At 40.7% G+C, this 14,258-nt stretch overlaps 1 protein-coding gene across 5 annotated transcripts in view; it reads left to right on the top strand.

The window, feature by feature from the left end:
- The window catches only part of LOC112168850 (disease resistance protein RUN1), a 33,285-nt gene extending 19,586 nt beyond the window's left edge, over positions 1-13,699 (top strand). For 2 of the 5 annotated variants that reach the window (XM_040508102.1, XM_040508103.1), the window contains one exon: positions 12,308-13,699. In XM_040508102.1, the coding sequence (XP_040364036.1) occupies positions 12,308-13,663 (1,356 nt within the window). In that variant the 3' untranslated portion in view covers positions 13,664-13,699. Of the gene's footprint in view, positions 1-9,477; positions 10,504-10,744; positions 11,835-11,942; positions 12,222-12,307 lie in introns of those variants that run through there. The other 3 variants (XM_040508101.1, XM_024305773.2, XM_024305774.2) reach the window with 3 other exon arrangements.
- Positions 13,700-14,258: the final 559 nt, after the last annotated feature.

Below are 14,258 nucleotides of genomic sequence, written 5' to 3'. Positions count from 1 at the left end.
TCATGGGAGTTCAGATAATTTCCGCAAGCCAATTCTTGCCACATGTTTTTCGAACGTAGATTTAGGCAATGACTTAGTAAACAAGTCTGTCACATTGTCCTCAAATCGAACCTGGTTCACTTTGATCTTGAGGAGCTTCTGTTGTTGCTGATTGTAGAAGAATTTGGGCGATATATGCTTGGTGTTGTCGCATTTGATGTGGCCTTGCTTCACTTGTTCAATGCAAGCAGCATTATCCTCATAAATGCTTGTTGGCTCATCTGTGGTAGACTTCAAACCACAATTGCTTCGAATATGCGTAACTATGGATCGAAGCCATATACATTCACGAACTGCTTCGTGAAGAGCAATAATCTCTGCATGATTCGAAGAGGTAGCGACTAAGGTCTGCTTTGTAGACCTCCAAGATATCGCGGTCTTTCCCATGGTGAAAACATAACCAGTTTGGGAGCGACCTTTGTGTGGGTCAGAGAGGTACCCAGCATCAGCAAAACCTTCCAAAACACTTATATCGTTTTGGGATGGGGAGAGGGAACGCAGTCCACAATGTGTGGTGTCCCTGACACTTGATGGGTCTGAATCCATCTTCTCTCTGTAGGGATAGGACAAGCCCATATCGATCGTACTACTTAGGTATCGAAAGATATCTTTAACACCAGTCCAATGGCGTCGTGTAGGCGCAAAGCTATATCTAGCTAGCAAGTTCACAGCGAATGAGATATCCGGTTTTGTGTATTGTGCTAAGTACAATAATGCGCCTATTGCACTTAGGTAAGGCATTTCTGCCTCTAGCACTTCTTCATCGTCATCTTTTGGACGAAATTGATCCTTCCTTGGATCAAGACTACGGACGACCATTGGGGTGCTTGAAGGCTTAATCTTGTCAGTGTTGAAACGCCTAAGCATCTTTTGGGTATAAGCTGATTGGTGAATCAGGATACCATCTCTACGGTGCTCAAGTTCTAAACCGAGGCAAAACCGTGTTTTCCCAAGATCTTTCATCTCAAACTTAGATTTTAAGTGTTCAACGATTTCCCTTAACTTTTTAAGGGTGCCAATTATGTTCATGTCATCGACATAAACCGATACTATTGCAAATCCGGAACTTGTCCTTTTTATGAACATACATGGGCATAGTTCATTGTTGACATATCCCTTTCCAATCAAGTAGTCACTTAGACGGTTATACCACATCCGTCCGGATTGTTTCAATCCATATAGTGAGCGTTTCAATCTAATCGCAAACGCGCTCCGTGGTTTAGAGCCACTTGATTTGGGTAACTGAATTCCGTCTGGAATCTTCATGTATATCTCTATATCTAGATCCCCACATAGATACGCAGTAACCACATCCATAAGCTGCATGTTCAGTTTTTCAGAAACTACCAAACTGACAAGGTAGCGGAACGTTATGACGTTCATTACTGGAGAATAGGTATCCTCGTAGTCGATTCCAGGGCGTTGTGAGAAACCTTGCGCCACAAGGCGAGCTTTGTACCTTACAATCTCGTTTTTCTCATTACGCTTTCTAACGAATACCCATTTGTGACCAACTGGTTTGGTGTTGGGCGGTATTGGCACAACTGGTCCGAATACCTTTCTTTTCGCTAGAAAATCAAGTTCTGCCTGGATCTCATCTTTCAATTTTGGCCAATCAGCTCTACATTGGCATTTATCAACGGAGCGTGGTTCGATGTCATCAGTCTCAATAATCTCACGCGCCACTGAATACCCGAATACATCATCAATGATGATGGAGTTTCTTTCCCACGTCCCATGTACACTAGTATAATTAACAGAGATCTCTACGTTCTTAGGGATAGGTTCTGACATTGAGGCGTCCCCCAATGATGTCTCTTGGACATAACCATAATCCAGAACATTCTCATGGGACGGATTTTGAGTATCGATGATCAAAGGATTTGTTTGTGCCTCATTCGCTCTCTTTCTAGGGCGAGTATCCTTCAAACCAATCAGTCTACCGCGCTTTCTTGCGGGACCTGAGGCCATAGATGCCACATCATTGCCATGGTGGGCAATGGCGCCATCTCCTGGTGTCACAGGAGTGGCGTGATGTCCAGTAGGGACATCGATCCTTGCAGGCACATTTGCAGCAGGTATGTGTGATCTCGTCACTTTGGCAACATCAGAAAACGCATCAAGCAGAGTGTCTGCTACGTTCTGGAGCTCGATTATTCTTCGCACTTCAAGTTCAGACTGTGCGGTACGGGGATCGAGATGAGACATAGTGGGGACAGACCACGACAATTCCTGTTGTTCCTGTTGAACATCAGTGTTCTTATCTCCCTCTAACGATGGGAAGACTGTCTCATCAAAGTGACAATCTGCAAATCTAGCGAGAAAGAGATCGCCTGTCAAGGGTTCAAGGTAGCGGACGATCGTTGGAGATTCATATCCAACATAAATGCCCATTGGTCGTTGTGGACCCATCTTAGTACGCTGTGGCGGCGTAATAGGCACATAAATGGCACACCCAAAAATGCGTAAGTGCGAGATATCAGGCTCGTACCCAGTCACTAGCTGTAACGCAGAGTAAGATTGGGTGGCAGTGGGTCGTAGACGAATTAGTGTAGCCGCATGCAATATTGCATATCCCCAAGCAGAAACAGGGAGCTTGGTGCGCATAACTAATGTCTGGGCTATCATCTGTAGTCGTTTGATAGCAGCTTCTGCGAGACCATTTTGGGTATGAACATGGGGAACTGGATGTTCTACATCAATCCCCAGTGACATGCAATAGTCATCGAATGTTTTCGATGTAAACTCCTCAGCATTATCAAGTCGAATTGACTTAATGGGATGGTCAGGGTAGTGAGCCCGTAGACGAATAATCTGGGCGAGGAGTTTAGCATAAGCAGCATTTCGAGTGGATAATAGCGCGACATGTGACCAGCGTGTCGACGCATCAACCAATACCATAAATTATTTAAAAGGTCCGCATGATGGTTGAATTGGTCCACAGATATCCCCTTGGATTCTCTGTAAGAACGGAATGAGTATTTTGGGATCCTTTGCTTAGGACGGTCTCGGTCCTAATTTCCCGAATGAACAGGTTTTGCAGAAAGAGCGAGGGGCCTTAGAAGCAACCAATGAGGATTTTGGTTGGGCCTGAGCGTCTGTAGCGCTATTAGAAGCAAAATGTGTGACTATATCTCCCATCATGGCTTTGGAGCCATGAGAATTTCTGTTTATGGCGTCATGGCCATTGGGAGGAACAGCCATGGCGTCATGCTCATGGTTGGCGCCATTGATGACGTCATCACATGGGACTTGGGCGGCCCTATGGCGCCCCAAGACGGCTGCAGCGCCAGATGCTGCAATTGTTGCGGTCTTGTTAAGTCCAGGAATTAATTTTCGATTCTTGCTTCTTCTCACTCTGAAGAATGGATGTCCTTGTGAAGTCTTTAGTATACGGAGCATCATATCACGACCAGGGTGCCCTAGTCGGTCATGCCAAAGCCAATATGTGTCAGAATCCAAGAGATCTTCTCTTATGACATTATTGGATTCAATAGGTTGAATTGTAGTGACATAAAGTCCACTAGATTGACACATAAGCTTCTCTAAGATGCGCTTTCTTCTGCAATCATTAGAGGTAATGCCAAGGAATTCTATTCCGTTCTCACTATGCGTTTCCGCATGGAATCCGTTGGCTCTAATATCTTTAAAACTCAATAAGGTTCTGTTTGCCTTAGGAGCGTAGAGAGCTTCAGTGACTTTAATCAAGGTGCCATTGGGCAAAAGGAATTGGGTCATTCCATGTCCTTGAACTAAACCTGATGGCCCAGCCATCGTAGTCACAGATGAATATGTAGGCAACATCTCCAATAATAATTGCCTATGTCGTAGAATGGTGTGCGTAGTCGCACTATCCGCAAGACATTGAAGTTCATCCATTCCTAAAAGAAAAGCTCGTAATTAAAAAGGAGTCATAAAGAAAAGAACTCAACTTTTATTAATAAGCTAAACGGAATTACATCATTGTTTCTTTAATCAAAGAAAGTCTAATCCAATAAACTAGCTAATGCAAAACAATGGTAGTCGTCTAACTCTTTCGGTAATTCCAATGCAAATGTGACCAGGTGAGTAGAGAGATGTCAGTAGAGCAAGGCTCGCTTAAGTACCACTTATCTCAAAACCTTCCTAGACATCACACTTACATTGAGTACGCCTACTTTGAAGAAAAACTAATAGCATTGGCATCTACTAAAAAATAATATGGCAATTGCCTACATCTCTTGGAAAATAAAAAGACTTAATCAAAATCGCCAGTTTCTGGGTCTTGATCCTTGTAGTCTTCCACCCTTAGATCGAGATCGCCATCTTGATCTTCTTGTTCCATGTAATTTGCCTCCTTTGCCTCACGATACATCTTGTATGCATTTGCAACGTTCTGGGATGCAGTACACTTCTTTGCCTAATGTCCACTTGATCCACATCTGAGACAAGCATCATTATGGTCAGGTTCCCTTGATCGAGGCGCTCTGTGAGCATTTTGGGGACCGTTATTGCCTTTGGTGGTGTTACCACCATAACCGGAGGCTTGGCCTCTCTCTCTCTTCACACGTTTACCTCCACGGTTCCGTGCACGCCTATCTTGGTGGTTTCCTTCCTCTTTAGGGCGAGAATATGGACCAGAACGTCCAGAATTATCCCTATTCTTAGGGTTTCGCTCCTTGCGTCCTCCCTTGGAGGCGCGACTATAATTAGACTCCGGATTTGACTTGGTTCCCACGGGTCTAGAGTTATAGTTCTTCACAAGTATGTTGTCGTGCTTTTCAGCTATGTTCAAGGCAACAATAAGCTCATGAAATCTTGTGATGCGCCTAGCATTGACATCAATCCGATAGTTTTTGGCTATCATCAATGCAGAGACGGGGAAGGTGGAGAGAGTCTTCTTGATCAACATCGTATCAGTGATTTTCTGTCCACAGAATTCCATCATAGACTTGATACGAAGTGCTTCTGAATTGTAGTCAAGTACAGACTTGAGATCACAGAAGCGGAGGCTATGCCATCTCACTTCTAAGTCTGGAAGCAGGGAATCATGGACGTTGCCAAAACGCTACTCGAGTTCTACCCATAGTTTTCTTGGGTCTTCCTCATTGAGGTACTCATTTTGGAGCGCATCATTCATGTGCCTTGTCATGAGAATGATGGCTTTAGCTTCATTCGCCTCTCTCGTAGCTCTATTTGCTTCAAAAGCAGCAGCTTGTTGTGGAGTACTCACGTCTTGACTTGGCTCTTGGATTGTACTCAGGATCCCATCAGCCTTAAGATGCTGGCGCACATCACGGACCCACTTGTGGTATCCAGCGCCTGTTGTCTCTAGTGGAGCGAAGCTCAACTTGTTCAGGTTACTCATCCTGAAAAACAACAAGAAAATAGGGTTAGTTTCGGAGTGAAGAAGACTATCACGAAAAACTATAAAATTTCTGAGCGTAGTCGCTTCCAAGAAATTAGGGATTTTCTTGGCGTAGTCGCTTCCAAGAAAATCCGATTCCAAGAGGGGATTAGATCGAAACGACAATGTATGTGGTCGATCGTTTTCTTCTCAACAAACTCTAAGTTTGGAGGACTCTACAAGCTCCAAGCTTGGAGTGAGCACGAACCCCCACAGTTCGGCTTTTGGTCTCCCCTATGAAGAAGAAAGGGAGGTAGAAGAAGGGATGTTGGAAGTCCCCGAGAAAAAGAAGAAGAAATTGAAAAACTTCAAAAAAGGGGAACTTTTAGAAAAGATTTACCTTGAAAAGTGGTCGGAAATACTTGACCAGAAAAGTTACTGTAGTTGGCAGGAAAAAGTGGCCGGAAGTCGCCAGAAAAGTCGCAGGAAAAAGGTTGACCGGTCATTGACCGGAGGTTTGACTGACGTTGACCGGAGGTGCTGATGTGGCTGTCGGTTGTTGACGTGGCACTCTGACCTGGGCTGCTGACTGGACGTTGATGTCAATGGGCCTGCTTCTGGGCTTGGTGGATCTGCTTCTGCTTCTGGGCCTAGGGCTGCTTCTGGGCCTTTGGTTGACTTCTGGGCTTGGTTGACTGAAGCAGATGCAGGGGATGCAGGTCGTCGGCAGTTCGGTGTGCAGTCACTTCAGGCGGCCCGTTCTGGTGGTTCTGGGCCGGTTCCGATGGTGATATTTTGGCTCCGGTGATCTGGGGTCAGGATGCAGCTTATGGTGGAGTATGGCAGCAGCAGGCAGGGAGGAAGGCTTCAAACCGGTCAGAGGGGTTTTCTGTATTTCCGGGGGAGGTCTGGGTATTTTCCGGCCGGTTCTGGGCTTCTGGAGGAGAGAGCTTCAAGGAGGGCGGCGGAGGTTTCTGGGATTTGAAAGTTACGAATATTAGGTTTCAGGGTTAGGGCTTCGTGCTGATAACGTGTTGTAGAGAAACTGAAATTGAGAGAAATTTGCTATGTATTCTCATTGATAATAGGGGCCTCTTTATATAGAGGATTACAATGCATAGAATCTCAATCATACAAGGAAAGTAATCGTACATTGAATAGGAATCTAGATCCTTCTAATTTAACCCAATTACCACTTGGTCACAAGTAACCTAGAGTTTGGGCCAAACACAAATTAGGGTTTTACTTGAACAAGATAAGACTTTTCGAGTTCACGTGTCGATTCATACACAACTCTACAGATTACCGATTAGATTTTTATCTGCACAAATTATTTTTTTATTTTTATTGTAATGAATAAATGTAGTAAAGTATTATTGTAATGACTCATTTTGTATTATACTTCATAGTTATATTTAGTTGATGTATCATATCACTAATAAATAATAATAATTATAATAAACTTTGTCAAATTTATTTCGTAAAATTAAAGATTACATGACCATTGAAGCTTTCATAAAATTAAAGATTTCATAAAATCAAATTTATTAAAAAAAAAAAAGGAACTGTTGGCGGGTTGGGAAAACTTTGGATCAATTATGCAATCATGCAACATAAAACTTGATGTGGGCCACCTTTGGTGGTCTATGGCTGCGTTTGGGGAGGCTCTTTTGCTCCCCCGCTTATAAACACCTCGGCATCTCGCGTTTGGTAAACCAGCTTCTCCTCAGTTTTTTCCAGAAGTCGGCACTTATTCGATGGAAAAGCCAAAGCCGCCTCACCCCAGCTTTTAGAAGCTGGAGATGGCTTTTGTCACTGTAGCGGTGATTACTGTAGTTGAATGAACTTCTGAAAATACCAATTTTTGTCCTCTCTTCGTTTCAGCAATTACACAATGCCATGAAACCTTCTCTTCCGTGTTCAATTTAAGCCTCACGCAGCACTGCAAACACAAACGCATAATCTCTTTCCCTGATTGCCTTCACCTCGCCTCTCATCCATGTTCGAAATTGAAGCCTCAATCCTTGATTGCTGGTTGCTTGGCAATTTGATTCACGGTTAGTTTTATATCTATTTCAGTTTCAATTTCTTTGAAAAAGAGGTATTCTAGGTTGATTTGGGTTTCAATTTCAATTTCAATTCCAGTTTTGCATCTATTATAGGTTGATTTCAGTTTCTATTTCAGTTTTGTATCTATTTCATTTTCAATTCGTGTAATTGGGTACTGAATCAATGGGGGTTTAGGTTGATTTAGGACTGTGATTTTGGTTCATTCACAATGATCATGGGAAAAGGGATATGGCTCACTCTGCTTTCTCTACGTTTTTGTTAGGTTACTACTTTTTTGGAACCGTGGAGTGTTTATTTTGGGAAATGTTGCCTTATGGTTTTGTGTGTTCTGTGTACATATCCCTATGAACTATCTATATGGAAACAACACAAAGCACTCAACCTCTCCTCAACATATCCAAAATGCATATCTTTTACTTACAGAACACCAAAGAAAGGATTCTTTACTGTAGAGTCTAGCTCAGACCTAGCTGAATGGAGTACAGCCTCGGTGGACTCAGCGAAGTTGGAGTGGGAGGTGAGCTCGACATGCTCATGGTAATGATGTGATACTTACATGTCAAATGATGTTGTTGTTCATGAATGCAGATGAAACTAACATGGAAGAGAGCCTTTTTTTGTTATGTTTTTATACCTAATTTGTGGTCCTGTCAAAGCTTTTGTTTATCATGAAGTTGAGGAAGAAGACAATGGTGATCATGATCGACCAGTTTCTGTTCCAAGATAAAGATTGGCATATATTTTACCAGTGTGAAAGTTATGTCTTGTGAATGTTGCCTTCCTTTTTTGTTCAAAACAAGCACTCTAATTTATAGGGATGGTAGGAGGGAAGACTATTGTGCAGTAATGTATGGGCGGGAAGACTATTGTGCAGTAATGTATGTCAAGCTGCCACTAGGATTTCTTATGAATACAAGGAATTTCGTTAGTTTCATTCTAATCTTTATGTAGAAATTCATGAAATGTTGAGATGGAACATGATGATTGGATTCTATTTTTTGATCAACAGGACATGATATTTTGTTGACTCTGGAAAGGTTTTTGCAAAATGCTATTGAGTTTAATACATGCTTTTTAGGATGGAACATGCTCCCTCATAACCAAAAGAGCATAGTCTAATTACTTTAATAATTTTTAAAATTGTCCAATATTAATTATATGGTCACCATAATTTATAAAAATTGATGGTTAAGAATAATCTATATGTACATAAAAATATTAAACTAACCATAAAAATAGAACTTTAACTATTTTATATTACTAAATAATTAGGGCAAAAAATGATTTCATGTCCAAATTGGTCATTTCACAAACAAAAAGTACAAGCCAGTTTTAAGTTTACCAAACATTTTGTCACTGTTTTTGTCACTGACAGCACTTATAAAAAGCCAGTTTACCAAACACTCAGCTGCTTTGCTTTTCAGCCACTTATTCTCAAAAATAAGTAGAAGCCATATTTTTCTCAAAGAACAGCCATACCAAACATAGCCTATATTTAGACCAAGAAATAGACTTTAGACCTCCATGGAGCTTTTTTGTAATAGACCCAATCCATGATTGGAGATGAGTTTTGCTCAACCATGGTCTAAATTATGGACTTTAAACCTTCTATTGAAGATAGCCTTAAGCTTTTCAATTTTAAAGATGTTGCATCCTCCAAACATGGGAGCAGCGTATGTAATTCGGCCTCTCGTATTCACTCGTGGGCTAACCCCACTTATTTCTGTGATATATATCCATATAATGAGCATAACACTAAAAAGTAAAAACCAATGGGAGACAACCAATGGGCAATAAAAGGAAAAGCCCAGACTGTTTTGGAAGGTTTTAATTTTTTAATGTGTTCAACGCTTTCACATTCTCAACAGTCTACATAACTCTTGGATGCTGCAAGCCTACAACGAATGCTAGTGGACATTTGTGAAAAATTAGAAAAAACTCGAACGTGAAGAGCGAGGAACATGAGGGAATCTTTCCCTTATTTTAAGGCAACCCCACTAAAATATAACACCGTTTGGATCCCGGAATAGGAAATACCTGTTTTTTTTTTCGGACAAATTATTAATCAAGCAATGGTATCCATATTCCATCCTCACCCATTTTTTCAGCCAGTCTTCTCTCACTAAATGTCTAAATCTTAAGAAGTCTCTCAGTCTCGCCCTCGCTTGCTTCTAGATCTTGTTGTATTTTCTGTTCATTTGACCCAAGTACTGCTGCTATATATCTGATTCGCATATTTGAAGACTGAACGGCAACTTCAAATTGACCCCAAACTCAGGTTAAAGCTCCATTTTCTCCTTATTTACGTCGGATTGCTACATTTCTACTATTCGTTTCAGATTTTTTTTTTTTTGGCTATGCTGATATTTTAATGTAAAAGAGGCTTTAATGCCCATTGATGATGAATTTCTATTCAAAATTTCTGATGATAGAATTAGTTTCCCACGAAAAAGTAAAGCAACTAATGTTTGTCGTTTCATACTCGATTCGTTTAGTAGAATGAATGTTCATATATAGTGAATTTACAAAGAAATCCATCATTATTTCTATTTACTATGCAGTAGGACTGTAGGACAGTAGGTTCAATTGGAAATGAGCATACAAAGCTCTTCAGCTCCTCGGTGGAAATATGATGTCTTTTTGAGTTTTAGAGGAGAGGATACTCGAAAGGCTTTTACATACCATTTATACACTGCACTGGATTATCAAGGAATCATAACTTTCAGGGATGATCCTCAACTTCACAAAGGGGAAGCTATTTCTCCAGCACTTTTTGCTGCAATTGAAGAATCAAGATTTGCCCTCATTGTTCTCTCACAAAATTATGCATCGTCAACGTGGTGCTTGGATGAACTTGTAAGAATTCTTGAATGCATGAAAGCAAGAGAAACGGTGCTGCCAATTTTCTATGACGTTGATCCCTCTGATGTACGAAAGCAAACAGGGAGATTTAAAGAAGTTTTCATTGATCATGAAGAACGGTTTAAGGACGATAAAGAGAAGGTGCAAAGATGGAGATCTGCTTTAACTGAAGTGGCAACTTTCTCTGGGTGGAATTCAAAGGAATGGTATACATTTACTCTTTTCTTGTTTTGTCTCTTTCCATTGCATTAATTTACAAACAATTAATTTTTGCGCTCTTCATTATGTTATTCAGAAGTAATATAGGCAGATGATCAATTGAGCTTCTGATGCTTTTTAAATGTCACTGCAAAAATATAAAAGAAATCGAGTCCAATGCAGATACATTTTCATAAACTAATTCTTCATATCAATAAACTGATGATTTTGGTCTATTCTGTATTGTAGGTTTGAAGCAAAGCTTGTTAGAGATATTGCTGAAGTTATATGGAAAAAACTGCAACATACATCATTCAGTTTTGCAGAAAATCTTGTTGGAATTTATTCAAGATTGCAGCAAGTCAATTTGCTTTTAGGTGTAGGGGTGGATGACGTCCGTTTCATTGGTATATGGGGAATGGGCGGGATTGGCAAGACAAATATGGTAAGATCAGTGTATGAGAGAATCTCTTGTGAATTTGAATTTAGTTTCCTTCTTACCGATGTTACAGACTCCGTCAAAAGAAGTGGTTTGCTTAATCTACAAAAGCAACTTCTCTCTGGGATTTGGACAAAAAAGGCTGACATATCAGACCTTCATGAAGGAGCCACCATAATAAGGAGACTGTTAGGTCACAAAAAAGCTCTTCTCATTCTTGATGATGTGAACCATTCAAGCCATTTGAAATATTTGGTAGGAAGTGAAGAGTGGTTTGGTTCAGGGAGTAGAGTGCTCATCACAACTAGAAATGAGCGTTTGTTGATCGAACATGGAGTAGAGAGAATATTGAAGGTTGAGGAATTTAATGATGAGGATTCTCTTCAGCTTTTCAGCCAGAAAGCATTCAAAAAAGGTTACCCTGAAGAAGATTTTCTTGATTTGTCTAAATCTTTCATAAATTATGCCAAAGGTCTCCCTTTAGCTCTTGAAGTACTGGGCTCGTTTTTGCATGGAAGAGATCTGAATGAATGGAACAGTGCATTGAGAAAACTAGGAAGAGTCTGTAACTTGGAAATTTTTGACGTACTCAAAACAAGTTATGATGGTCTAGATGATGAAGAGAAGACTATATTCCTAGACATTTCATGCTTCTTTTGCGGAAAGACAAAAGACCGAGTAACAGAGATACTGATCAGTTGCGATGTTTCTGCAATTATTGGAATAAAAGTTCTTACCGAAAGATCTTTCTTGACTGTTTCACATGGAAGACTACGGATGCACGATTTGATCCAAGAAATGGGTCGGGAAATTGTCCGTCGGCAATCTACTAATGAGCCAGGCAGGCGCAGTAGGTTATGGCAAGCTGAAGACGTCAAACATGTCTTGACCAACAATACTGTAAGAGATTTCGGTATAAGAAAATTTTAGTTACATTTGCTAATGAAAAGGTAGTCTAATATTCTCATTTTCTTGGCCCTAATATTTTATATTGGTGATGTTTAATAGGGAACAGAAGCAATGGAAGGCATTGTTCTGGACTCAACTGAGCTTGGAGTAAAGGTGAGGGTGAATGCTAAATCCTTTTCGATGATGAACAGATTGAGATATCTTGTCATTAAGAATGGGAACCTACCGAATGGGCTAGAATGTCTTCCTAATAGTTTGCGGATTCTTAATTGGACCGGGTATCCCTTGAAATCTCTCCCATCGGATTTCAACCCTGAGAAGCTACTCGAACTTAACATGTGCCATAGTTGCATTGAACATTTTCCGTTGGAAATAGAGGTATCAAGTAATTACATAATAATTTATTACTTACAGAAGAAATTGTTGAATATGAAAGCTAATTTTATTATGCTTTTACTTGACAGAGTTTATACAATTTGAAAACCGTTAAACTCAGCAACTCTTTGAATCTTATCAACACCCCAAACTTTAAAGGTATGCCACATCTTGAGCTTCTGTTTCTTGAAGGTTGTACACGATTGTATGAGGTTGACCCAGGGATTGAAGTGCTTGAAAAACTTACTGTGCTGAACTTGAAAGATTGCAAGAATCTAGTGCATTTTGCAAGTAGTGTAAGTGGCTTAAAATCTCTCAAATTTCTTAATCTTTCTGGTTGCTCAAAGCTTAAGAAACTACCGAATGACATGGGTCATTTAGAAAGTTTGGAGGAGCTTCATGTGAATGGCACCAGCATAAGAGAACTACCTTCCTCTATTGGAAGGCTTGAAAGACTTCTTCTGCTGGAAATGGAAGATTGCAAAGATCTCATGTGTCTTCCAATAAGTGTAGGAGGCCTAAAATCTCTCAAAATTGTTAATATTTATGGTTGCTCAAAGCTTAACAACTTGCCAGAGGAGTTGGGCTGTCTAGCGTGTTTGGAAGAGGTTGATGCAAGTGGAACTTCTATACAAGAACTACCTTGCTCAATTGGCATGCTTGAAGGACTTGTTTCTATGTCCTTGAGAGATTGCAAACATCTTGTGTGTCTTCCAAGCAGTGTAGGTGGCTTAAAATCTCTCAAATATCTCAATCTTTCTGGTTGCTTAAAGCTTGACAAATTGCCAGAGGAGTTGGGTCATATAGCGCATTTGGAAGAGGTTGATGCGAGTGAGACTTCTATACGAGAACTACCTTGCTCAATTGGCATGCTTGAAGGACTTGTTTCTATGTCCTTGAGAGATTGCAAACATCTTGTGTGTCTTCCAGGCAGTGTAGGTGGCTTAAAATCTCTCAAATATCTCAATCTTTCTGGTTGCTCAAAGATTGATAAATTGCCAGATGAGTTGGGTCTTGTTGCCTGTTTGGAGAAGTTTGATGTGAGTGGAAGTGGCATAAGAGAAGTGCCATCCTCTATTGGTCTTTTGAAAAACCTCAAAGAATTATCTCTTGTTGGATGTAAAGGACAGTCACCTAAATCATGGAATATGATGCTCAACCCTTTTCAGTTATTGCGAAAAAGAAGTCGCATTCCTGCAGGATTGTCTTTGGCTAGTTTGTCTGGTTTGCATTCATTAACCAAATTGTATGCAAGTGATTGCAATCTTTCTAAAATCCCTAGTGATTTTGGATGCTTGTCCTTGTTAAGAGAATTATATTTGAGCAAAATCAATTTGTTAGACTACCTGAGAGCATCGGCCAGCTCTCTAGACTTGAATGGCTTCACTTGGATTCGTGCTGCAAGCTTCAGACACTGCCGGAACTTCCAACTCGTTCATGGGTAAACATCAGCAACTGCATTTCATTAGACACATTGTCCAACCGAATGGGAAAATTTATGGGGGTTAATTGTTTCAAAATGGTGGAGAATGAAAGCTGTAAGAGTACAGAACTTTCATTGCTAACATGCTACATGAAGTTTCAATATAGGAATTATTCCGTACATTGCCCTGAATTTCACTTTGTTGCTCCTGGAGATGAAATACCAGAGTGGTACAATCACCAAAGTGTGGGGTCCTTGATAACTGTAGCGCTGCATCCGGGTTGGTTTACTAACAAGTGGAGGGGATTTGCCGGCTGTGCCGTTTTTAGACTCGTCAAACAACTCCCGCCTCGGGAGTGGTCCATTGGTTGCGTTTTGATAGCCAATGGAATATCCTTGGGTCACATTGGTCTAGCTATTGGGGGACAGTGGGGTCAACCTGTGTTGGATCACATTTGGTTCTTTTATGTGAACCGTGATGGTGGACACTATAATAATGAGTGGCAGGATATCTACCATCAGCTTCAATTCTCATTTCAATTCTACGACTTCGAGAACGGACAAATGATGAATGAGGAACTCGTGCAAGTGAAGAAGTGTGGGGTCCGTATGGTATA

Source organism: Rosa chinensis, chromosome 6 (assembly GCF_002994745.2).
Source record: "Rosa chinensis cultivar Old Blush chromosome 6, RchiOBHm-V2, whole genome shotgun sequence".
Lineage (NCBI taxonomy): Eukaryota > Viridiplantae > Streptophyta > Magnoliopsida > Rosales > Rosaceae > Rosa > Rosa chinensis.
Note: the sequence above shows the minus strand (reverse complement) of the source record. Positions and strands in the feature narration are given on the sequence as shown.